The sequence below is a fragment of the Symphalangus syndactylus genome, chromosome 12 (genome assembly GCF_028878055.3).
Source record: "Symphalangus syndactylus isolate Jambi chromosome 12, NHGRI_mSymSyn1-v2.1_pri, whole genome shotgun sequence".
Classification (NCBI taxonomy): domain Eukaryota; kingdom Metazoa; phylum Chordata; class Mammalia; order Primates; family Hylobatidae; genus Symphalangus; species Symphalangus syndactylus.
In genome coordinates, this window is record NC_072441.2 from 66,593,350 (window position 1) to 66,618,920 (window position 25,571).

The window sequence follows — 25,571 nt, forward strand, 5'->3', positions numbered from 1 at the left end:
CCAACTAATTTTTGTATTTTTTAGTAGAGACGGGGTTTCACCATGTTGGCCAGGCTGGTCTCGAACTCCTGACTTCAGGTGATCCACCTGCCTCAGCCTCCCAAAGTGTTGGGATTACAGGTGTGAGCCACTGTGCCCGGCCTTCTTGTTATTTTTTAAAAATGTTTCTACCCTTTATGATGTAAGCTCCTTGAGGGTAGAGATTGTTTCCCATCACCGGTGTATCCTCAGCTCTAACACTGTGTCTGGTACACAGTAAGTACACCAGTTTTTTGGTTGTGGTTTTTAAGTTTTTATTTTTTTAGAGACAGAGTCTTGCTCAGTCACCCAGGCTGGCATGTAGGCCTGGTCACAGCTTACTGTAGCCTCTAGCTCCAGGGCTTAAGTGATCCTCCCACCTCAGCCTCCCAGGTAGATGGGACTATAGGTGCATGCCACCTTGCCTGGCTAATTCTTTTATTTTTTGTAGTCAGAGATCTTGCTATATCAGCCTAGGGTGGTCTCAAACTCCCGGGCTCAAGCTATCCTCCTGCCTTGGCCTCCCAAAGTACTGGGATTACAGGTGTGAGCCACCATGCCTGGCCTATATTGTCAAATATCTTTACTTGTCCATAAATACACTTCTACCTTGTCATTTACAATGTCTGCATGGTATTTTGGTTTCCAGTTACAGGATTAGAAAGGAAGTTATCTGAGTTGTAGTAGATTCCACAGATTTGAAGTGTTAGAAGTCAACAGGAAAAGCAAAAAAGATTATAGCCAAAATTTTCAAAACTGAATTTCCTTGTAAATAATAGATACAGTAGCTGTGGATGGATTAGTATATATAGGTATTTACAGATAAATTTCAGTAGTATTGATTAAACATTTGATTTCTTCCTTTGCCTAAAGTTAATGATGTTCTAGTGTAAAAGTCTTTAATAATTTCCCTTTTCACTCCAAATAGTTGTTTGATGGTTTTGATGTTTCAGATTCGTTATATTTCACAAACACAAGGCTTGCCAGCTGAATATCTTCTCAGTGCCGGAACAAAAACAACCAGGTTTTTCAACAGAGATCCTAATTTGGGGTACCCACTGTGGAGGCTTAAGGTCTGTCTTCCCTACTATGCTTCCGATTCCTGTACTCCACCCCTCACTCCCCAACTTTGAATTCAAAGTTTAGTTATTAAATTATTCAGGTAGAGAAGGGAAAGGAGAGGGGGAAACATTTTGAAAAATTATTTCTTTGTACCTGTTTGGCCTTATCCTCAGTTGAAAAACAAAACATTAATTGCTAGTTCAGTTGGCTGAGGTTATTTTGTATATGTTCAATCCACAGCTGATAGGAAGTTTGGAGAGTGGTGCCTCACCATTAAGCGATAGAACTAGAGACATTTAATAATGACTGATTTTTAGAGAATTCTCAATGAACATGATAAAATCACGTAATTTTCTAACTGCCCACATTCAGGACTTCTGTATTTTTTCTCGAAACAAATACCTGCTTTTTACTTCTGAGCCTACTCTGTCAGGTTCAGAAATATCTGAGTAATTTGACTAACCCTGTGACTGTGCATCTGAGTCTGTTGAACAGTTAGCATTTGAGATATCAATTCATTTCAAAGTAGCTTTAAGAGAACAATGGTAGTGTCCTTTTTTACGTGACATTCTTTAGGAACTGTGCTGTATCATTACTTGCATGTTTATTTTATCACTGTTGAAAGGGTAGCTAGATATCAAGGTCACATCTCTCCACTGGAAGATTTTCTGGTTGTGAATTACTTTCATGTTTGCCATCTATGGTTGGCAAGGTGCCCACACTTGTCTCTTGTATTCTGGCTTTAGTTTTGAATAAAATGTGAAAATAACATACAGATGGAATTTAAGGAGGAAAATCTTTATTTTATAGACACCTGAAGAACATGAACTGGAGACTGGAATAAAATCAAAAGAAGCTCGGAAGTACATTTTTAATTGCTTAGATGACATGGCTCAGGTGAGTACAGAAAGTTTCAGAAAGTCAGACATTTATTTTTAATCAGAGACACTTCTGTTGATTATACTAAAGACAAATTTAATGTTATCTTTCTAGTATTTGTTTTCAGTTTTTATAAAAAATGCATTAATATTCTACCATGTATTAAAGGAACATTTAAATCCTAACCAAGTATATTTTTAGAATTACATATTTCTCTCTTGATTTACTTAACTGGTCTTGTTACATAGCAGTGTTTTAAAATATTACTTATGAAAGTTTCTTGTCCCATTTTCTCTATTAAATAAATACTTAAGAATTATATTTATTGAGCGCCTATTATGTTACAAACTGAACACTTCACACTTATGTCATTTAATTTTTTCAACAGTAGAAACTTTTATATTAAGGTAGTAACAATCACTATTGCTTAGCTACTTGTTCCATTTTTTTTTTTTTTTTTTTTTTTTTTTTTGAGACAGAGTCTCACTCTATTGCCAAGGCTGGAGTGCAGTGGTGTAATCTCAGCTCACTGCAACCTCTGCCTCCCGGGTTCAAGCGATTCTCTTGCCTCAGCCTCCCAAGTAGCTGGGATTACAGGCACGTGCCACCATGCCCGGCTAATTTTTGTATTTTTTTAGTAGAGATGGGGTTTTACCATGTTGGCCAGGCTGGGTCTCAAACTCCTGACCTCAGGTGATCCACCTGCCTTGGCTTCCCAAAATGCTGGGATTACAAGCATGAGCCATTGTGCCCAGCCCCCAAATTTTTTATGACAAGGAATTGTTTAGCTTTCTTCTACCACTAAATTTAGATGAAGATTTTAATTAAGCAGCATAAAAGAGCCTCCTCCTGTGAAAATGATTACATTTTCATAAAAAGAATTTCCCCAGGTTTCTCTTTTGATCATTACATAGATATATACACACATAGTTTGGAGGGAAAGCAGCTATGTAGTGTCAGTGCTAAAGGTTAATTGAAGAAGTATAATTCTGAATTTTCTTTGGAAGGTGAATATGTCTACAGACCTAGAGGGAACAGACATGTTGGCAGAGAAGGCAGACCGAAGAGAATACATTGATCTGTTAAAGAAAATGCTCACAATTGATGCAGATAAGAGAATTACCCCTCTAAAAACTCTTAACCATCAGTTTGTGACAATGACTCACCTTTTGGATTTTCCACATAGCAATCAGTGAGTATGGAATATTCTGGGGCTTTTGCCATGTGGTTCTTTGTTGAGTTACAGCCTTATCAATGGCACTATCAAATGAGTCAGGCACTTTGGTGCTTATAAATCTGGCTCAGCAGTGCTTTTCTTTCTCATTGAAACATCGTAAGATAAAAATTAGATGTGTATTTTTCTTCCCTATGATTATACAGATTCTTGATTTATTTTATCTGAAAGTGATTGGGAAGAAAAACTTTGATCCATGTTCATCTTGAGTTATTTGCTGTCTGTTTAAATCTCAGCATTCATTTAATGAATCTTTAATCTCTTTTTCAGTGTTAAGTCTTGTTTTCAGAACATGGAGATCTGCAAGCGGAGGGTTCACATGTATGATACAGTGAGTCAGATCAAGAGTCCCTTCACTACACATGTTGCCCCAAATACAAGCACAAATCTAACCATGAGCTTCAGCAATCAGCTCAATACAGTGCACAATCAGGTATTCAATAAATAAGTTTGGAAATTCAAGCTTAAGTGGGATAGAAACTAGTAAGAATACGGGGCAAGGTAAAGAACCAATTTTTGTTTTGGTGGTCTTGTTGCTTCTTAGAAATTCTCCACTTGACAAAAGTTGATGGAAAACAGGGTAGACTAATAATACTTACCAGGCACAGGCTAACTAAAGTTAAATATAAAGGCCTAACCCATGCCCTCATATGTTCAGCATCATCAAATAAATGGGGTCTGACTATTGTGCTACTTACTGCTGTTAGTTGTACTAACTTTAGCCAAATGACTTTCTCCCTGTTAGGAGAAGGATTTTGTATCTCTTGTTACTGTATTGAAAGGTTTCCAGTCATTAACTTTAAGGGTGGTTTTGCATTTGTTTGCTAGCCAGTGATATTTGCATTTGGGTTTATTTCTGAAGATGTAAGCTTCCCAGTTTCTTGGCTGGGTCTACTTTTTTAATGGAAGAGCCTGTGAGATTTGGTGGGATCTTCCATCCAGTAATTTTTTGTGCAGAAGTAGTTGGGGTTTGTGTAGCCACAGCCAACATAGGACCATTCTTTTTTTTATTTGCTTATTTGACCTTATAATATGGCTTCGATTTAGGGACTAGGAAAGTTTCTTAAGCAGAGTTATTTCAGAGGCAGTTAACATTACATTTTAAAACATTATTCTAAATTTTTCTGGATAAATTCTGTATATATAAAATTATTGTGTGTCTCTACTTAATACAAGTGTACAAATATAATCCTTTTGTTTTTAGGCCAGTGTTCTAGCTTCCAGTTCTACTGCAGCAGCTGCTACTCTTTCTCTGGCTAATTCAGATGTCTCACTACTAAACTACCAGTCAGCTTTGTACCCATCATCTGCTGCACCAGTTCCTGGAGTTGCCCAGCAGGGTGTTTCCTTGCAGCCTGGAACCACCCAGATTTGCACTCAGACAGATCCATTCCAACAGACATTTATAGTATGTCCACCTGCGTTTCAAAGTAAGTGGGGAAACTCCTGTATCATATGGTATTGTATCAGACCAACCTGCTTTAGGCAGCTCTAGTTGTTTAGTTCTGATCTTTACAAGTTTAAACTCTGTCTCTGATGAAGAAGGTAACTAAAATTGGGTAATATCACAAAATAGATTTTCTCTTTTTACATAGGCTATTTATCTAATTATGATGCTATCTGATGCATTATAAGAGCTCACTTTATGTTTCCTTAATTGAATTGCCTGATACCAGTCTTCTTGCCCATTGAGTCCATGTGTCAATGTCATACGTCTTGTATAAGCATGTATCTGTCAATATGCAAAATCTATACAACTTGAAAAAATTTGTTGTAAGCAGAATTGCTAAATATTGGATCTTATTTCCTATATCATTCTGTTATAAAAATTATGTTCCCAATAAAAAGTGATTTTATTCTAAAATGTAAAAATCATGTTTAAGAATGTGGAAACGTCTTAAATTACTTAAGGAAAGAAAAATCATTATTTATTGAACTAAAAAATCCTACAGGCTGAGGTGCTTGTGTGGGGCAGGCATTAAGATTATCTTCTTCAGCTTATGAATCATATAGTTCCTGCAAAACTCCTGTCAACAGAGGAACAGAATAGCTGAAGGAGGAGGCTGAGTCCCTGTGTTGCAATAAGATTTTAATTTTCACATTCCCATCCTTCTTAATTTTCACATTGTTGTTCTGTAATCTAGTCTGTCCAGTTTCTTTTTTCTGTATATGGGAAATGTGTGTTTAATCATTTGGTAAGCCATTTAGAAGAATGTTACTTTAAGGCTAAAATCCAATGACACATTTGACTTTCCCAAGAGAAGGTCAGTGTCAGTACCCTGTGAGAATAAGCCAGGATTCAGGTATCTCATATAACACTTTACATAGAAGCAGGTAGCATTTTTGCCTTTTTACGTCAATTACTTACTGACCGTGACTCTCTTTATTTGTTTGGTTTCTGACAGAGTCGGAGCAAGCAGAAGGAAAAGAGGGGCTAGGGGAGTTTGAGAGATTACCAGGAGGACAGGAAAGCAATAGCGATATAAACCAGGGAGAAACCACAGGGAGAGCGGAGGAACAGATTCAAAATCCGTAAATGCACATTTAGCCTAACTTACCAAATTATTTTCTGCATATGCTTCATAATAGTAAATTCTGTAGTTGGGATTGTCGTATGTTGAGTGATTCTTCCACTGAGCTTAGCAGATGAGCCACTTTTTTCACCACTTTTTCCAAAGAGTTTCATTGGAACAGTTTTCAGATGTGGGACCCTAAAGTTTTCTGCTGCTTCTCAGATGATACGAGATGAAACAGAAGAACTTTTGAGTTCCTTTAACAAAACAAAATGTAAACTAAAGAAGTTAGAGGGGAAAAGTGGGATAACCCTTTTTAGTATAATTAGGTAAGTATAAGCTTTGAAATTTTTCCTATCTAGGAAGTATAAATAACCTAAGGAGCTATTAGAGCATATTTAAAATTTTCCAAATGAAAAGGGAGTTTTAAAATTAAGGTGATGATGATGATGCCTGATACATATTACTATATGCCAGATAATGTTCCAAATGCTTTTACATGTATTAATTTATCTTCACTAACAATTCTAGCAGGTAGGGTAATGTCATTATCCCCAATTTATAGATGAGAATTTTGAGCATGGTTCCTTCATATGCCCAAAGTCCTATAACTAATTGTTGCAGAACCATGATTTGAACCCAGGCAGGGGACTTCATAGCTTCTGTATTTTGAAGTATTATTCCTTATTGCCCTTCAGTTGCCAGCCACCACTAGTTGCTCATTTCTGTGCAACAGTGGTCTATTCCAGGTTGCCCACTTTTCTTGGACCATCTGTTCTTTTACAAGATGCCTATACTTACAGGAGGATAGATCCTCATCAGTTAGGCAATTTATTCTTTCCATACTTACCTGATTCTTTATTTAAAGGACTATGTTCAATAAAACAAAATAATAACAAAAAATGAAACTATAATCCCTTTTAGGTCAGGAGCCAGGGAGAACCTTCCAACAGTGTTGCCTTTTGTTAATTCTTTTTTTCCACTTTTGGGCTCAGCCTAAAGTACGATAGCTATCTAATACATTAGAGTCACAATTGTAGGTCAGTACTATAAATACTACTTTCCATACTATCCTGGTTGGCCAAAATAGATACACATTTTGCTTAGTGGTAACTATTATTCTGTAATTTTGTCACCTTTTGCTTTATCACCCTGGGGGCTATAGATGAGCTTCGGAAGTGAACATTTCCTCCTAAATTTTACCAATTTGTAGGAGGCTATTATTATACAATACCAATGTCTTGTAGTTAGGCATGTATCCATGTCCTACTATAGGCAAGAATTTTGTGTGGCTTAGCCTTCTTATTAGATAACATTGCCTACGGAAGCATGGCTGGCAACTTTTTAATCTTGATATATGAATTTGTTACTTTTTATTTTTATATAAGTAGAACTTAAAAGATTGTTAGTGTTTTAATTGTGATTTTACTTTGCCCTCTTATTTTGTATGTTGCTGGATTGTATTTTTCTTCATGACAACTTGTTATTAAATTACTCATAAATTACTGAAGTGGAAAATTAGAAGACTGACTATTAGGTCTATGAGTTATGCTCATTTGATACCTCTATAGTAATATTAAGAGAAATTAGTTGGTGATAGTTGAGAAGATGTCACTGAAGGAGTCTTTAATTAAAATCTTTATATCCTCACTTAACAAAATTGCAGACATTAGTGAATTGGAAATATAATAGAAACTTAAATTCTTTATGTTGCAAGTTTTGATAAAGTACAGAAGCAACTGAAGGCTCTCAAGTCTTGACAAAAAGAATTGTCTTTAGTTGCGCTTTTCCCCAGAAGGAAGTCTATTTGTAGGAAAGATTTATTCAACATTTGTTAATAAAAAGATAAAGAAGACATGGTTATTGTTATAAAGGCACTGTTACAAAGAAGAATTCTTGATTTTCCTAGCTGTCCATTAACTACAAAAGAGCCCTATTAGATGTCAATGACAGTAGATTTCTAAAATAAGTTGAAGAAAGTTTCTATAAACCAGAATGTCTGCTTTTAAAATATTCTTATCCTAGGCATAATTTTTTCAGTTCATGCCTGGTTAAGGATAAAATATATGACTGATTTATGGACTAGGTTATATTTTTTGAGGAATGGGGAAAAACGTTCTGAATAAAAAGGTAACTTAGATTATAAATTATTGAGCTTTTCATAATCTTTCTTATCTAATTCACTAAAAGTTATACTTAAGCCTTTGCTTTTAAAAATTAGAGTTTTAAAAACAAGTTTTTTTTCCCCTAGTGGATTAAAAAGTGAATAATGCCGGGCATAGTGGCTCACGCCTGTAATCCCAGCACTTTGGGAGGCCAAGGTGGGCAGATCACGAGGTCAGGAGTTCGAGACCAGCCTGGCCAACATGGTGAAACCCTGTCTCTACTAAAAATACAAAAATTAGACGGGTGTGGTGGCGCACTCCTGTAGTCCCAGCTACTTGGGAGGCTGTGGCAGAAGAATCGCTTGAACCTGGGAGGCAGAGGTTGCAGTGAGCCCAGATAGCGCCACTGCACTCCAGCCTGGGTGACAGAGCGAGACTCCATCTCAAAAAAAAAAAAAAAAGAAAAGTGAATTTAATTTCCAAAGTGAAGATTTTTTTGTTTTTGCCTGTACTCTTAATGGAGATGGGATGAATATTGTGTTTTAAATTTTGTAGCATAAAAAAATTTAGAATTCCTTTAAACCAACCCTCGCTATATCAGACATCTTTCCATTAACCTAATCTGAGGGGAAGTCTCCCTTTTCTTAACTTCCAAGACTTCTATGAATGAAACTTCTTTGTCTTAAGTGTCTAGGATTAAAACCTGAACAGTGGATTATTTGAACAGAAAAGCTGAAAACAAAATAATCTTAAAACAGTACTCCCAGACCTTGCAAAACTATTTAATTGTGATGCTGTTTTCAATAGCTGGACTACAAGCAACAACAAAGCATTCTGGATTCCCTGTGAGGATGGATAATGCTGTACCAATTGTACCCCAGGCACCAGCTGCTCAGCCACTACAGATTCAGTCAGGAGTTCTTACGCAGGTAAAAGCTGGAGCAATGTGGATACTCAATATTGCTAAACACTATTGAGATTCAGATATTTTGTCCTAGAAAATGGTATTTCCTTTGACTCTAAGATCTTTCTTGGTCATGATTCAGTGGACTTAAAATGAAACATCTCTATGGAACAATATACTCATTCCTGACACTATTGCAACTCTGCCATTGTCTTCCTTAGATTTGCAGGGAAAAATATCCAGACATTCTTGAGAAATGGTCTTCTGAGTAAATTTACTCTAAGTTTGCGGGATGCAGCATTTTTTGTTGTTGTTTGTTTTTTAAATGTTGGAGCTCATGTAAAGATAAGTATATATGCAGCATTTTGATTCTAAAATACAAGGTTCCACTTTTGCACCCTTTGTGTCCCTTTTGCTCACTCTTTTAAAATTTCATCACAGTTGAGAGGCTGGATCACATCAGGATGCCTCTTCATGTATTACATTCCTTCATTCCTTGTGTTTAACCAGATTGTAGAAAGCTTTAAAACTTTATACTTGCTATGGAACATTCGACTAAGATGATAGAGAAAATTGTAAAGTATTTAAATAGCAACAAACAGCATATTTTATATTTTATATATAAATGTTTGTGGCCTATGACACATAGGAAATTCTCAAATCCAAAAACCCTATTTTGTGAACAGGAGGAAGAATTCTTAATAAATGTCTTTGTTTCATAGAACTGATCCCCTGAATCTAGCCCAAGGAGGATTCCTATACTTCTTTGTTTTAGGCCATTGGCATTTGACTTTGTGGGCCAATGCTGTACAAAGTTGAAGGGGAAAGGTTGTGTTTGGTATATGCATTTTAGGTGCTATCAAATTACTGTTCATTGTCAGTAATAACTTGGGGGGAATGAGAACCCTTCTGAATCCAGATATCCTGCCTCCGTGTTTGTTTCACTCACCTGCCTAATCTACGTTTCAGGGAAGCTGTACACCACTAATGGTAGCAACTCTCCACCCTCAAGTAGCCACCATCACACCGCAGTATGCGGTGCCCTTTACTCTGAGCTGCGCAGCCGGCCGGCCGGCGCTGGTTGAACAGACTGCCGCTGTACTGGTAATTCCCCTCACTTGATTGTGTTACTAACGGAGTTTTCTTTGGTTTCTTTCTTTTTTGTTTTTTCCTGTTTGTTTTTGTTCTGTTTTTTTTTCTGGTTTATTTTTCAAAAAAATTTTTTAGCTTAGTCTTTGCAGAGGGCATGGAAGCATGTGCCATCTTGTGGCTGTGTTCTTGCTACATCTTTTAATGTCTCATTGTTTTCCTCCCCAACATTTGCTGTAGCACTGTCTGACTGATGGTTATGCGGCTCTGTAAGGAGCCAGATCCCTTGATTCTTCTTTGCCAGCCTAGTGTGATAAAAGCTCTCGATGTAGCCTCAGAAGAGCTTCAACACTGTTACTTGTTTCTGCCTTTTACCCTCTGATCCTTGAGAATGAAGGAAATGGCCTTAAATTGGCTCAGCTACAGGTACCCGGATGGCCAAAATTGAACTCCTTGGCAAGATAGCTTTCTCCTTTTTTTGCTGTTTTAAGGTTCTAAAACTTTTCTGCATGTGGAAATGCTTAAGATGCTCGTAATTTATTGCTTTGTCAGTTAATATTAACCATCCTTCTATGGACACATGAAGATAGCTCTTTTTGCCACTCATGATCAGTGGCAGCTTATATCTTACATTTAAAGATATTCCCTTTAGAATGTAGATCATATTGTAGGTCATATTGTTGGTTGAAATTAAAAGTGAACACATTTTTAGGAGTTTTGGGAGGAATTAATTATTTTACAAATAGGTCTTTATACAAAGGTTGAAAGTATGGCCAACAAACTATGCAAATACAATATCTTTGTTATTAAAAGTCATGGGGAATAGTTACTTAATATAGCTCCAATTGTAGTATTGGGCTTAGAGATAGAAAAAACAAACAAGACTTTGAGGTGTGTTTCAGGATTTGTAAACTTAAGAGTGATTTTTTGGATGTGTTTTGGTTTATATGGGGAGTTAGAATTGTTTATTGGATATCGAGCATTTTATCATTTGAAATTTAAAATTAGGTAAGCATCCAAAAACCTGAAAGGCACTATTGAATCCTGTTATTTCTGTTTTCAAAGTTGCTTTAAATTTCTTTTGTTGTTTCTTAAGTATTCATGTGAGTGAAAACACTTCCAGAAACATACTTTGGTTGGAATTTGGTTTTCAGTTTAAAAGTCTTTGTCATTTCCAGATTAATTTTCTTGTAAGCATAAAACCTGAGTGTGAGGGAGTCAGATATATTTCCAACTTTATTGATCCAAGCCACTGGTTTTAACTCACTCATCTGTAGTTTCGAGGTTGGAATGTTAGTTGACACTTCTCCTTTGCTGCTTCTCTTAAGTTTGCACTAGCCATTTGCTAAGCTTTGCATATTTTTGTTCTTCCTCTGTCAAAACAGTTCGTCGCTTGGAACGCCAGATTTCTGCCTCACATTGGAATGTTATTTCTTGCTTTGTATTAAACTACATGCTTTGTCTTGTGCAGGTGTTGGCTTATGGAAAGACGCATGGTGTGACTTAACATACTTCTTTTATTTTTTGTTTTGTTTTGTTTTGTTTTAAATTCTGTTTATGGTAGCAGACGTGTTTGCAGTTTCTCTGCTTTGAAGGCTTCTTGTTTGGAACCAGTATTTGTAACAAGTGGATTTGTTACTTGCAGAAATATTTTTAAAACAGTGTGTTGATGGCCTTGCAATTTGAAATTCAAGAAACAGAACCATATGTACCCAAGCATTGTAGGTAATCATACTGCAGAATTCAAGTTTAAAAAGGAAACTTCCAAATCTGTTCTCATTTTTTTTTTTCAAAAAATGCCAGAATTTCTGTGAGGAAGAAGTACAGAAAACATTTGTTGCTCAGTTTATTGCAAGTGACATGGCTTTTTTAAAACTAGAAATCATGTATTTTCTTGTAGTGATTAGTTTTTATGTGGAAATATTCCTGCAAATGATACATAAAAACATATTTTAGGTAACTATTAGAAACAAAGTATGATGCTTTCTGCTTCTATTTCATAAACATCTTACTTTTGTCTTATTTTGAAATTCCATTATGTGGCTATAAATGATGAAGTTAGCTTTTTCTTGTTGGCATAAGATTTTTTTCCCAAAAGGATTAGGCCTTTGGTCATCGTCTTCTGGCTCCATTTTCCAAGTACTACCCTTTTAAAAAAGGGAACAGCTCTGCCCTTTGTTTTATGGGTTGAATTGATCTGATATCTTATCTGAGTGGCAGTCAGATTAAAAAATTTTTAATCTCCAGGGAGTCCTCTTAACTCTTTCTAGGAATATATTTTAGAATTGTTGCAAAAATTTAACCAGCTCTTATCTCTGAACTCTCAGACTCCTTTTCTCTACAGTATAATAGAAGCTCTTAACTGCAGGGATCTTCTTTTCTTTAATACCCGGGTGGTCAGGTTATGGGGGTGGGCAAGAGAAAGCAGTATGTTTTCTTTCCCCATTCATAAGACTTGTAGCTTGAGTCCCTCTGACCTTTCTTTTTTAATCTCTGCAAGTTAACAATCTACAAGGAATTTCTTTTAAGATATGAATTTTTCTTTCTTTAGAAAAACAGAAGAAAAAGCCAAGAATGAATCAAGTCTGGATGTTTTTTGTGTGTGTTTCCTTACAGCAGGCGTGGCCTGGAGGGACTCAGCAAATTCTCCTGCCTTCAACTTGGCAACAGTTGCCTGGGGTAGCTCTACACAACTCTGTCCAGCCCACAGCAATGATTCCAGAGGCCATGGGGAGTGGACAGCAGCTAGCCGACTGGAGGCAAGTGTCCTATGTTACTCTAGGAGATTTGTAAGGGCAGATCCCATAGGGTGGGAGCACTTGATAATAAGGAGAGAGACTAGTAAGAAAATAAAGGAAAATTTGACACTTGTGGAATCCTTTAAGAACCCATATCAGGCTAGGAGATGGTGTTATAAGAAAACTTTGAATATAGGAAAGCAATAGGTTCTGAAGGTCAGGAATCATTTCTTCTAGATTTTTTTTTTTTTTTTTTTTGAGACGGAGTCTCGCTCTGTCACCCAGGCTGGAGCACAGTGGCGCAATCTCGGCTCACTGCAAGCTCCGCCTCCCGGGTTCACGCCATTCTCCTGCCTCAGCCTCCCGAGTAGCTGGGACTACAGGCGCCCGCCACCACGCCTGGCTAATTTTTTGTATTTTTAGTAGAGACGGGGTTTCACCATGGTCTCGATCTCCTGACCTCGTGATCCGCCCACCTTGGCCTCCCACAGTGCTGGGATTACAGGCGTGAGCCACCGCGCCCGGCTCTTCTAGATTTTTTAAAGAGGATCTTAAGTGATTAGAAACCATACACTGAGATCCTAAAGCCTGGTAATCTAGGTCCCCAACTTTATCTTTTATAATGAAAGTTCTTTTTTCTTTTTTTTAATGTTTAATTTTTGTAATTACCTACTAGGTATATATATTTATGGGATACATGAGATGTTTTGACACAGGCATGTAATGTGAAATAAGCACATCATGGAAAAGGGGGTGTCCATCCCCTCAAGCATTTATCCTTTGAGTTACAAACAATCCAATTACACTCTTTAAGTCATTTAAAAATGTACAATTAAGTTATTACTGACTATAATCACCTATTGTGCTATCAAATAGTACTTCTTATTCTTTTTTTTTTTTTTGTACCCGTTAACCATCCCTACCGCCCCACTAGCCCTCCACTACTCTTACTAGCCTCTGGTAACCATCCTACTCTCTATGTCCATGAATTAAATGGTTTTGATTTTTAGATTCCATAAATAAGTGAGAACATGTGGTTTGTCTTTGTGTGTCTGGCTTATTTCACTTAATATAATGGTCTTGAGTTCCATCCATGTTGTTGCAAATGACAGGATCTTATTCTTTTTGTGGCTGAGTAGCACTCCATTGTGTATATGTACCATATTTTCTTTATCCATTCATCTGTTGATGGACACTTAGGCTGCTTCCAAATCTTACTGTGAACAGTGCTGCAACATAGGAGTGCAGATATCTCTTTGATATACTGATTTCCTTTCTTTTGGGTATATACCCAGCAGTGGGATTGCTGGATCATATGGTAGCTCAATTTTTAGTTTTCACAGGAACCTCCAAACTGTTCTCCATAACAGTTTTACTAACTTACATTCCTACCAACAGTGTACAGTTGTTCCCTTTTCTCCATATCCTTGGCAGCGCTTATTATTGCTTGTCTTTTGGATATAAGCCATTTTAACTGGGGTGAGATAATATCTCATTGCGGTTTTGATCTGCATTTCTCTAATGATCAGAGATGTTGAGCACCTTTTCATATGCCTGTTTGTCATTTGTAAGTCATCTTTTGGAAAATGTCTATTCAAATCTTTTGCCCATTTTTTGATCATATTATTAGATTTTTTTCCATAGAGTTGTTTGAGCTGCTTACATATTCTGGTTATTAATCTCTTATCAGATGGTAGGTGCTCAACTTTAAAAAAATAAAATGCAGCTGCATTTTGGCTAATTGCTTTTGATGTCTGTTTGGTCCTGATTCTTCAGTGGTTTTGGAATTCACTCTTCTCTCTTTCTTTCTGTTGGTACAGGAATGCCCACTCTCATGGCAACCAGTACAGCACTATCATGCAGCAGCCATCCTTGCTGACTAACCATGTGACATTGGCCACTGCTCAGCCTCTGAATGTTGGTGTTGCCCATGTTGTCAGACAACAACAATCCAGTTCCCTCCCTTCGAAGAAGAATAAGCAGTCAGCTCCAGTCTCTTCCAAGTGAGTCTGTGTTACAGCTGGTAGTTAAAACTGTGCCAGTTTGAGAGATAGTTGCCTTGCATTTGGAACAATGTATAGACATATAATATAGCTCTGAAGCAGCAAGTAGCTGCCAAATTGAGGAAGAGCAAATCATTTCATCTGGGCATGTACACCAGGTGTGTCCTGGTTATGATGGTCCTTTCTCTCTGCTGCCATTTTGAATCTAGGGCATTTTATGACGTTTTTATTTTACTTTACAGAGTGAAATTTAATCCTGGGATAAAGGGCTTATAAAAGTAAAATGTCTTTTGTATTTTGGTGCTCTTGTCCCTGGAAACTCTTGCCAGCATGGTGCATATTTTCCCTGGAACTTGTATAGTTAAATGTATTTGCTTAATGATTATGTAAAAAGGAATCAATGAGTAAATTGGAAAGCAGTCTGGGGAAAAGATACACAATTTGGAAGGCCAAGGACTGAATCATCTTTCCATGTGAACTTTTCCTACAGGTCCTCTCTAGATGTTCTGCCTTCCCAAGTCTATTCTCTGGTTGGGAGCAGTCCCCTCCGCACCACATCTTCTTATAATTCCTTAGTCCCTGTCCAAGATCAGCATCAGCCCATCATCATTCCAGATACTCCCAGCCCTCCTGTGAGTGTCATCACTATCCGAAGTGACACTGATGAGGAAGAGGACAACAAATACAAGCCCAGTAGGTAAGATAAGTGAATGGTTCCTGGCTCTGTTGGTTTTCGACTGTTGGCTTCAGGCAAGTGGGCCCAGTTTGGCCTGTGAAAGAAAGGACCGGCGGGGCATGGTGGCTCACGCCTGTAATCCCAGCACTTTGGGAGGTTGAGGCCAGCAGATCACCTGAGGTGGGGAGTTCGAGACCAGCCTGGCCAACATGGCACAACACTGTCTCTACTAAAATACAAAAAGTAGCGGGGCGTGGTGGCACATGTTTGTATCCCAGCCACTCGGGAGGCTGAGACAGGAGAATCACTTGAACCCAGGAGGCGGAGGTTGCAGTGAGCTGAGATCGTGCCACTGCACTCCAGCCTGAGAGACAGAGCAAGACTGCATCCCCTCCTGCCTCCACCCAAAAAAAAGGGCCGAAGAAAAAGGCATTTTGGAAGCATAGCCTTTGATGGGGCTTTTGGTGTTGGGCATACAGAAGAGGGAATGACCTCTTGCTTTTACCTGAGAAGGTAGGATTCACACATGAAAGTTACTTAGGAGACTTTACAGAGTCATACAGAAATGAAGTTCAAGTGAACTTGGAAGAGAAAATTTAGAATGAATTTAGAGCCTGTTAGTTCAAAAGGACCAATTGTAAGATGGTAGAGGCAACATACAGGAGGTGTTAGAGGTGTGGACTCTGAAGTCACTCTGTCCTGGGTCTGAATCCTGTCTTTACCACTCATCACTTCTTGTGTGACCCTGGGCAAGTTCCTCATCTCCCTATTCCTTAGTTTCCTCATCTGCAAAATGGGGTTAGTAGTACCTACTTCATAGGGTTGTTGTAAGGATTCAGTGAGATGTATGTAGAGCATGAGAGTAGTGCCTGATACATAAGTACCCTGCTGCTAGTATTACCATTATTATTACCATCTTTATCATTGTTATCATGGGAGAACCAGAGACAGATCATCTAAGAAACATTGCTTAAAAGGGCAGTTGAAGCTTGGCATGGTGGCTCATGCCTGTAATCCTAGAACTTTGGGAGGCCAAAGCAGGAAGATCACTTGAGCCCAGGAATTTGAGACCAGCCTGGGAAACATAGTGACATCTCATTGCTACAAAAGATAAAAACAGTTGGGCATGGTGGTACACACCTGTAGTCTCAGCTACTTGGGAGGCTAAGATGGGAGGATAGCTTGAGCCCAGGAGGTTGAGGTTGCAGCGAGCTGTGATCACTCCACTGCACTCCCGCCTGGGTGACAGAACAAGACCCTGTCACACACACACAAAAGAACAATTCAATTTTCATGTATTTTTCTTTTCCTCAGCTCTGGCCTGAAGCCAAGGTCTAATGTCATCAGTTATGTCACTGTCAATGATTCTCCAGACTCTGACTCTTCTTTGAGCAGCCCTTATTCCACTGATACCCTGAGTGCTCTCCGAGGCAATAGTGGACCCGTTTTGGAGGGGCCTGGCAGAGTTGTGGCAGATGGTACTGGCACCCGCACCATTATTGTGCCTCCACTGAAAACTCAGCTTGGTGACTGCACTGTAGCAACCCAGGCCTCGGGTGAGTGTATCTTCACAGCTTGAGTTGAATTCTCCTTTGATGTGTGTATGCTTAAATATTTTGCCATAATCCACTTATGTCTGTGGTACAGACCAGTGGTGTAGACATTCTTAAAGAGTCCTTAATTCAGAAATCAGTTCCCTGCACAATGTGAAATTATTTTTGGCCGTCACTTTATCTTCCTGTGTTTATTTTGCTTGGATTAATATACAAATGAGATTGTAGTCTCAGAAACACATTCAATGCTGATGGGAGAAAGCAGACAAGATGTGTGATATTGCAAGAAGAATTAGCAGGTAATTAGGTTTGCCACAGATGATTTGAATTTGGCAATCGAGATGTAGACAGGACTTGATAATATTGAAAATGACTGCAAAAGTGTTTTGGAAAACAGCTATATTCTTTAGATTTTTTTTCTCACCCAGTGTCATAGCAGTGATGCTTTTGATGGTTTTATTACCAACCCAATTACTTCCATCTTCTTTGCTCTGTTAGATACTCTAGGCTCCCTGATTCAGTTATTGTGTTAGTTGAGTAATAGTAGCTACAGTAACAAGTCCTAGATTTTTGTAGCGTAACATAGTAGAATTTTACTTCTCTCTCATATAATTTCTTGGTACAAGTGTTTGATTCCTGAGCATCCAGTCAGAAGGAGAAAGTAAGTTTGAAGGAGGCACACACATGTCTTAACCTCTTTAGGCTGGAAATAAGTGGAAATAGTGAATACTTCTCACACGGCCCCACCTAGATGCAAGGGAGCCCAGGCAATGTAGTCTTGTCAAGGCAGCTGCTTTTCAGTGACAACTTCATACCAAGGAAGGGGTTGGTGAAGTTTAGGTGTCAACATAAACCTGGGCCATACTTGTATAAGTTATGTTTTATTATGTATTATCTTACTGCCATAGACATAAACAGGGTTGTAATTTGAGGGTATTGTGTTATGCCTCTGTGTGATTCTTTTCAGAAGTAGACAGTTGTCCCATTGCAGACAAGGGAGAGAGCTTCCTGATGCTAGGCTACTGAATAGAATTATTAGGACCTCCGTGCGCTCTTGGATCCAGGGAATATAGGCTATCACATGAGACACTGAATAAATGCTCTGGTTTTCCTAATGGGAACACAGAAGCAAGCAAAATTTCACATTCAGCTGTCCTGTAATTTCTTAGAATTTGAAGACAGTAAATGCCCAACAAGATAGAATTTTGCCTTCTTTTAAACCCTCTTGACACTTTAATATCCTAAGAATTATCAATAGCTTTCTCAGCTTCACATTATCATTTCTGTGCTTGTTTAATCCCTTCCTACATAAAACTGTAAACTCTTGGAGAGAGAGATGGTGTCTTAGCATATTTGTATTTCCAGTCGTTCCTTGTATATAACAAGAGATTATAGTTAAAATATTTAGAATATTTATTTAAGTGAACATTTTGAGGATCCCATATGGAGATTTGTGCCAAGACGGAAAAGAAATGGGTGATAACAGGTTATTTTCTTCTGGTGTAAATAGAATTGAGGAAGTAAGACATACATAAGACCTTAACGCTTGCAAACTACATACAGATGTGGGCTAATTAATATGATGCTATCTGAGGTTAGCTCAGTGATGTCTACTCATAACTATTAAGCCTGATGCTTTTTTAGGTCTCCTGAGCAATAAGACCAAGCCAGTAGCTTCAGTAAGTGGGCAGTCATCTGGATGCTGTATCACCCCCACAGGGTATCGAGCTCAACGCGGGGGGACCAGTGCAGCACAACCACTCAACCTTAGCCAGGTAAGCGCTACGGGCTACTGCCTTCTGTTTGGTCCCTGCACTATTGTTACTCTCTGGAGAACCCTGCTTCTGGCTGGATGCTGAATAAAGCCAAATGAAGCCCCTTTTGTGTCAAACAATTTTGTGTTCTATGGCTTACGTCGTACTGCATATACTGTATCTCTTCATTCACTCTGAAAGTGTGTTTGGGATGTACATTCTAGGTTTTTCATCAGACCTTCCTAAGTCTACCCTGGAAGGTTAGAGAAACGTCTGGGATTTAGTAAGAGCCTGGAATGCTTTAACCATGTCTGTGATAGGCATATGCTTTGAGACCAGATTCTCTTTATCCCCCAGGCCATAAGTAAGCTGATCCTTACATTGGTTACTTGAGTCAAGAGATTGTGAAAAGCTCATTGGCCACCAAGTTCAACTGGTTCTAGGTCCTACTTGTTGCTGGAGTCTGGGATTTGGGACTTCCCTACTCTCCGAACACCCCCAGCCCCAACCCACCCTTCTGCTTCTCTCATTACTTTATTCTATTTGTGTTCACTCTTAGAAGCTAAAATTCCAGTGCTTGTATGATGTCCACTAGTAGTGAGAAGGTGTCAATATGAGGGTGTGTGAGAGAGAGCACGTGCGAGTGAAAATGTAAGTTTGAGTTAGTGCATGTATTTTAGGCTCCACATTTCAAGAGGGGTATGAAGAACTTAGAGGACGAGAACAAAAGAAAGCAATGGTAAGAAATAAAGGTCAGGAAAAATTCAAATTTACTGACGTCAGAACAGGGTGAGTTGAGTCACCAGTTACTAACTTGCAGGAGTGGGGAACCCTATGATCTCTTGATTCTCCCTCCTCCTGTCATGCTTATAAGCAAACTGCTGTTACTTGACCCAGGTTAGGATCTGTATTGCTAAGAGGCAGAGGGAGGGGTGGCTGATTTCTGACAGCATTCAATGCCAGTCTGGGAGATTATGTGCTATACCCATTCGGAAACAGTACAAGTCAGGACCTGAGCTCTTAACTTGGCCTTTGGTGCCCTGAGCCGGAGTGACCTCAAGATTCCTCACTTCCTCCTTCTTTCTTCCAGAACCAGCAGTCATCGGCGGCTCCAACCTCTCAGGAGAGAAGCAGCAACCCAGCTCCCCGCAGGCAGCAGGCGTTTGTGGCCCCTCTCTCCCAAGCCCCGTACGCCTTCCAGCATGGCAGCCCTCTACACTCGACAGGACACCCACACCTTGCCCCAGCCCCTGCTCACCTGCCAAGCCAGGCTCATCTGTATACGTATGCTGCCCCGACTTCTGCTGCTGCACTGGGCTCAACCAGCTCCATTGCTCATCTTTTCTCCCCACAGGGTTCCTCAAGGCATGCTGCAGCCTATACCACTCACCCTAGCACTTTGGTGCACCAGGTCCCTGTCAGTGTTGGGCCCAGCCTCCTCACTTCTGCCAGCGTGGCCCCTGCTCAGTACCAACACCAGTTTGCCACCCAATCCTACATTGGGTCTTCCCGAGGCTCAACAATTTACACTGGATACCCGCTGAGTCCTACCAAGATCAGCCAGTATTCCTACTTATAGTTGGTGAGCATGAGGGAGGAGGAGTCATGGCTACCTTCTCCTGGCCCTGAGTTCTTAATATTGGGCTATGGTGAGATCCTCCTTTACCCTCTTGAAATTTCTTAGCCAGCAACTTGTTCTGCAGGGGCCCACTGAAGCAGAAGGTTTTTCTCTAGGGGAACCTGTCTCAGTGTTGACTGCATTGTTGTAGTCTTCCCAAAGTTTGCCCTATTTTTAAATTCTTTATTTTTGTGACAGCAATTTTGGTACTTGGAAGAGTTCAGATGCCCATCTTCTGCAGTTACCAAGGAAGAGAGATTGTTCTGAAGTTACCCTCTGAAAAATATTTTGTCTCTCTGACTTGATTTCTATAAATGCTTTTAAAAACAAATGAAGCCCCTCTTTATTTCATTTTGTGTTATTGTGATTGCTGGTCAGGAAAAATGCTGATAGAAGGAGTTGAAATCTGATGACAAGAAAAGAAAAATCATTACTTTTTGTTTGTTTATAAACTCAGACTTGCCTATTTTATTTTAAAAGCGGCTTACATAAGTCTGTATTTTTACTATCAGGCATTTCTCCTCAAAATCTCACATTTGTTTTTTGGACATTTAAACTTACAGAGTTTCAGTTTTGTTTTAATGTCATACTTAATGGGCAATTGTTACTTTTGCAAAGCTGGCTACGTATTACTCTGTTACTATTGGGATTCTCTCAATTGCTCCTGTGTTTGTTATAAAGTAGTGTTTGAAAGGCAGCTCACCATTTGCTGGTAACTTAATGTGAGAGAATCTATATCTACGTGAAAACACCAAGTATTCTTTTTAAATGAAGCACCATGAATTCTTTTTTAAATTATTTTTTAAAAGTCTTTCTCTCTCTGATTCAGCTTAAATTTTTTTATTGAAAAAGCCATTAAGGTGGTTATTATTATATGGTGGTGGTGGTTTTATTATATGCAAAATCTGTCTATTATGAGATACTGGCATTGATGAGCTTTGCCTAAAGATTAGTATGAATTTTCAATAATACACCTCTGTTTTGCTCATCTCTCCCTTCTGTTTTATGTGATTTGTTTGGGGAGAAAGCTAAAAAAACCTGAAACCAGATAAGAACATTTCTTGTGTATAGCTTTTATATTTTAAAGTAGCTTCCTTTGTATGCCAGCAGCAAATTGAATGCTCTCTTATTAAGACTTATATAATAAGTGCATGTAGGAATTGCAAAAAATATTTTAAAAATTTATTACTGAATTTAAAAATATTTTAGAAGTTTTGTAATGGTGGTGTTTTAATATTTTACATAATTAAATATGTACATATTGATTAGAAAAATATAACAAGCAATTTTTCCTGCTAACCCAAAATGTTATTTGTAATCAAATGTGTAGTGATTACACTTGAATTGTGTACTTAGTGTGTATGTGATCCTCCAGTGTTATCCCGGAGATGGATTGATGTCTCCATTGTATTTAAACCAAAATGAACTGATACTTGTTGGAATGTATGTGAACTAATTGCAATTATATTAGAGCATATTACTGTAGTGCTGAATGAGCAGGGGCATTGCCTGCAAAGAGAGGAGACCCTTGGAATTGTTTTGCACAGGTGTGTCTGGTGAGGAGTTTTTCAGTGTGTGTCTCTTCCTTCCCTTTCTTCCTCATTCCCTTATTGTAGTGCCTTATATGATAATGTAGTGGTTAATAGAGTTTACAGTGAGCTTGCCTTAGGATGGACCAGCAAGCCCCCGTGGACCCTAAGTTGTTCACTGGGATTTATCAGAACAGGATTAGTAGCTGTGTTGTGTAAATGCATTGTCCTCAGTTTCCCCGCCAACATTGAAAAATAAAAACAGCAGCTTTTCTCCTTTACCACCACCTCTACCCCTTTCCATTTTGGATTCTCAGCTGAGTTCTCACAGAAGCATTTTCCCCATGTGGCTCTCTCACTGTGCGTTGCTACCTTCTGTGAGAATTCAGGAAGCAGGTGAGAGGAGTCAAGCCAATATTAAATATGCATTCTTTTAAAGTATGTGCAATCAATTTTAGAATGAATTTTTTTTTTCCTTTTCCCATGTGGCAGTCCTTCCTGCACATAGTTGACATTCCTAGTAAAATATTTGCTTGTTGAAAAAAACATGTAACAGATGTGTTTATACCAAAGAGCCTGTTGTATTGCTTACCATGTCCCCATACTATGAGGAGTTTTGTGGTGCCACTGGTGACAAGGAACTCACAGAAAGGTTTCTTAGCTGGTGAAGAATATAGAGAAGGACCCAAAGCCTGTTGAGTCATTGAGGCTTTTGAGGTTTCTTTTTTAACAGCTTGTATAGTCTTGGGGCCCTTCAAGCTGTGAAATTGTCCTTGTACTCTCAGCTCCTGCATGGATCTGGGTCAAGTAGAAGGTACTGGGGATGGGGACATTCCCGCCCATAAAGGATTTGGGGAAAGAAGGTTAATCCTAAAATACAGGTGTGTTCCATCTGAATTGAAAATGATATATTTGAGATATAATTTTAGGACTGGTTCTATGTCGATAGAGATGGTGTCAAGGAGGTGCAGGATGGAGATGGGAGATTTCATGGAGCCTGGTCAGCCAGCTCTGTACCAGGTTGAACACCAAGGAGCTGTCAAAGTATTTGGAGTTTCTTCATTGTAAGGAGTAAGGGCTTCCAAGACGGGGCAGGTAGTCAGTACAGCCTACTAGGAACATGTTGTGTATTCTTTATTTTTTAAAATCATTATATTGAGTTGTGTTTTCAGCACTATATTGGTCAAGATAGACAAGCAGTTTGTATAATTTCTGTCACTAGTGTCATACAGTTTTCTGGTCAACATGTGTGATCTTTGTGTCTCCTTTTTGCCAACCACATTCTGATTTTCTTGTTGGAACACAGGTCTAGTGTCTAAAGGACAAATTTTTTGTTCCTTGTCTTTTGTTCTGTAAGGGACAAGATTTGTTGTTTTTGTAAAAAATGAGATGCAGGAAACAAAACCAAATCCCATTCCTGCACCCCAGTCCAATAAGCAGATACCACTTAAGATAGGAGTCTAAACTCCACAGAAAAGGATAATACCGAGAGCTTGTATTGTTACCTTAATCACTTGACTAGCAGTGTGTGGCTTTAAAAACTTAGAGATTTTTCAGTCTTAGTCTGCAAACTGGCATTTCTGATTTTCCAACATAAAAATCTACCTGTGTCTGCTGAATGTGTATGTATGTGCTCACTGTGGCTTTAGATTCTGTCCCTGGGGTTAGCCCTGTTAGCCCCGACAGGAAGGGAGGAAGCCTGGTGAATTTAGTGAGCAGCTGGCCTGGGTCACAGTGACCTGACCTCAAACCAGCTTAAGGCTTTAAGTCCTCTCTCAGAACTTGCATTTCCAGCTTCTTCCTTTCCGGGTGAGAGAAGAAGCGGGGAAGGGTTCAGTGTAGCCACTCTGGGCTCATAGGGACACTTGGTCACTCCAGAGTTTTTAATAGCTCCCAGGAGGTGATACTATTTTCAGTGCTCAGCTGAAATACCAACCCCAGGAATAAGAACTCCATTTCAAACAGTTCTGGCCATTCTGAGCCTGCTTTTGTGATTGCTCATCCATTGTCCTCCACTAGAGGGGCTAAGCTTGACTGCCCTTAGCCAGGCAAGCACAGTAATGTGTTTTATTCAGCATTATTATGCAAAAATTCACTAGTTGAGATGGTTTGTTTTAGGATAGGAAATGAAATTGCCTCTCAGTGACAGGAGTGGCCCGAGCCTGCTTCCTATTTTGATTTTTTTTTTTAAACTGATAGATGGTGCAGCATGTCTACATGGTTGTTTGTTGCTAAACTTTATATAATGTGTGGTTTCAATTCAGCTTGAAAAATAATCTCACTACATGTAGCAGTACATTATATGTACATTATATGTAATGTTAGTATTTCTGCTTTGAATCCTTGATATTGCAATGGAATTCCTACTTTATTAAATGTATTTGATATGCTAGTTATTGTGTGCGATTTAAACTTTTTTTGCTTTCTCCCTTTTTTTGGTTGTGCGCTTTCTTTTACAACAAGCCTCTAGAAACAGATAGTTTCTGAGAATTACTGAGCTATGTTTGTAATGCAGATGTACTTAGGGAGTATGTAAAATAATCATTTTAACAAAAGAAATAGATATTTAAAATTTAATACTAACTATGGGAAAAGGGTCCATTGTGTAAAACATAGTTTATCTTTGGATTCAATGTTTGTCTTTGGTTTTACAAAGTAGCTTGTATTTTCAGTATTTTCTACATAATATGGTAAAATGTAGAGCAATTGCAATGCATCAATAAAATGGGTAAATTTTCTGAATTATGTGGCTGTTTTTGACTTCTGTTACAGGATATAAAGGGGATCAATAAATGACATCTTTGAAAGTGGCTAAGCATATTGTATTTGAACATCAGTAGAGTACTAGAGACAATTTCATTCTTCATACAAATGTCCATACTGGAAATGAATAGGGTTTGGCAGGGAATACTTCCCAAGAATGCAGTGTCCAGGGTCCTTACTTCACATCGTCTGGATCTGACCCTTTGAAAGAGGTAGAAGACTTCTGAGACAGGCTAATTAAGCTTTATTTCCTCATGTATTTTGCCAAGTAGCAGTAGCAGAATGAAAAGATGAGTAACCACAGGAGGCTGCTATTTTTCCCCTCCTTTCAAGCTGTACTGTTAGAGTCATGGTCCTTTTTAGAGAAGGAACATCTAATCAGATTCTGTTGATTCTAAAGTGAATAGAATTTCTCCCGATAAAGAAATAGGAGTTTGTTTGGATTAATGACTGCAGGTCTCTGAGTAAATGCTCTATTTGATTTTTTTTTTGGCCCGTGTGTCAGGCCAAGTCTACCTTATGGTGGCCATTAATTCATTTTGGGCTCCTGCAGCCTTAGTTGGGATACAGAAATGAGAAACACTCAGAAATACCCTTTTGGACCACAACCAAGAGAAATAACCAATAGTCTTTTCTCCCAGTGGTAAGGAGGTCAGAATACATTGATTTAGACTGCAACAACATAATATATATAATATATATATATTATATATATTATATGCTCTCTTATTAAGACATATAATAAGTGCATGTAGGAATTGCAAAAAATATTTTAAAAATTTATTACTGAATTTAAAAATATATATATATGTCTCAGATATATCAGATTCCGGCCCCCCCTGCAATAAATGAATGTATAGTAAATTAGTGTGAACTCACTGAACAGTCCTCAGTTTTGGTGAGAGAATGTATCTGGTCTCTTTCAGGCAAAGGAAAGCCATATAAAACAGCACTGCTGTCAGCCTTCCAGACAATCGAGTTAATCTACTAACTTCTCAGTGACCTGTTTGTGTTTTTTTTTTTTAATCTCAGTTATATTTTCTTCTTGGGCTAAATCAGAGAGATATTTGCATAGCCCCCAAAGTAGTAATTGGATAGTCTTGGGGGAAATATGCATTTTAGTGGTGAAAACC

At 38.5% G+C, this 25,571-nt stretch overlaps 1 protein-coding gene across 7 annotated transcripts in view; it reads left to right on the forward strand.

The window, feature by feature from the left end:
* HIPK1 (homeodomain interacting protein kinase 1) overlaps positions 1 to 24,417 on the forward strand; it is a 49,746-nt gene extending 25,329 nt beyond the window's left edge. For 3 of the 7 annotated variants that reach the window (XM_063625794.1, XM_063625793.1, XM_063625795.1), the window contains 13 exons: positions 972 to 1,091; positions 1,891 to 1,977; positions 2,967 to 3,151; positions 3,464 to 3,626; positions 4,398 to 4,623; positions 8,619 to 8,740; positions 9,685 to 9,819; positions 12,421 to 12,563; positions 14,363 to 14,545; positions 15,036 to 15,242; positions 16,536 to 16,777; positions 18,419 to 18,549; positions 19,619 to 24,417. In XM_063625794.1, coding sequence (XP_063481864.1) covers positions 972 to 1,091; positions 1,891 to 1,977; positions 2,967 to 3,151; positions 3,464 to 3,626; positions 4,398 to 4,623; positions 8,619 to 8,740; positions 9,685 to 9,819; positions 12,421 to 12,563; positions 14,363 to 14,545; positions 15,036 to 15,242; positions 16,536 to 16,777; positions 18,419 to 18,549; positions 19,619 to 20,107 — 2,433 coding nt within the window. In that variant the 3' untranslated portion in view covers positions 20,108 to 24,417. The remainder of the gene's footprint in view (positions 1 to 971; positions 1,092 to 1,890; positions 1,978 to 2,966; positions 3,152 to 3,463; positions 3,627 to 4,397; positions 4,624 to 8,618; positions 8,741 to 9,684; positions 9,820 to 12,420; positions 12,564 to 14,362; positions 14,546 to 15,035; positions 15,243 to 16,535; positions 16,778 to 18,418; positions 18,550 to 19,618) is intronic. The other 4 variants (XM_063625792.1, XM_063625797.1, XM_063625796.1 and 1 more) reach the window with 4 other exon arrangements.
* Positions 24,418 to 25,571: the final 1,154 nt, after the last annotated feature.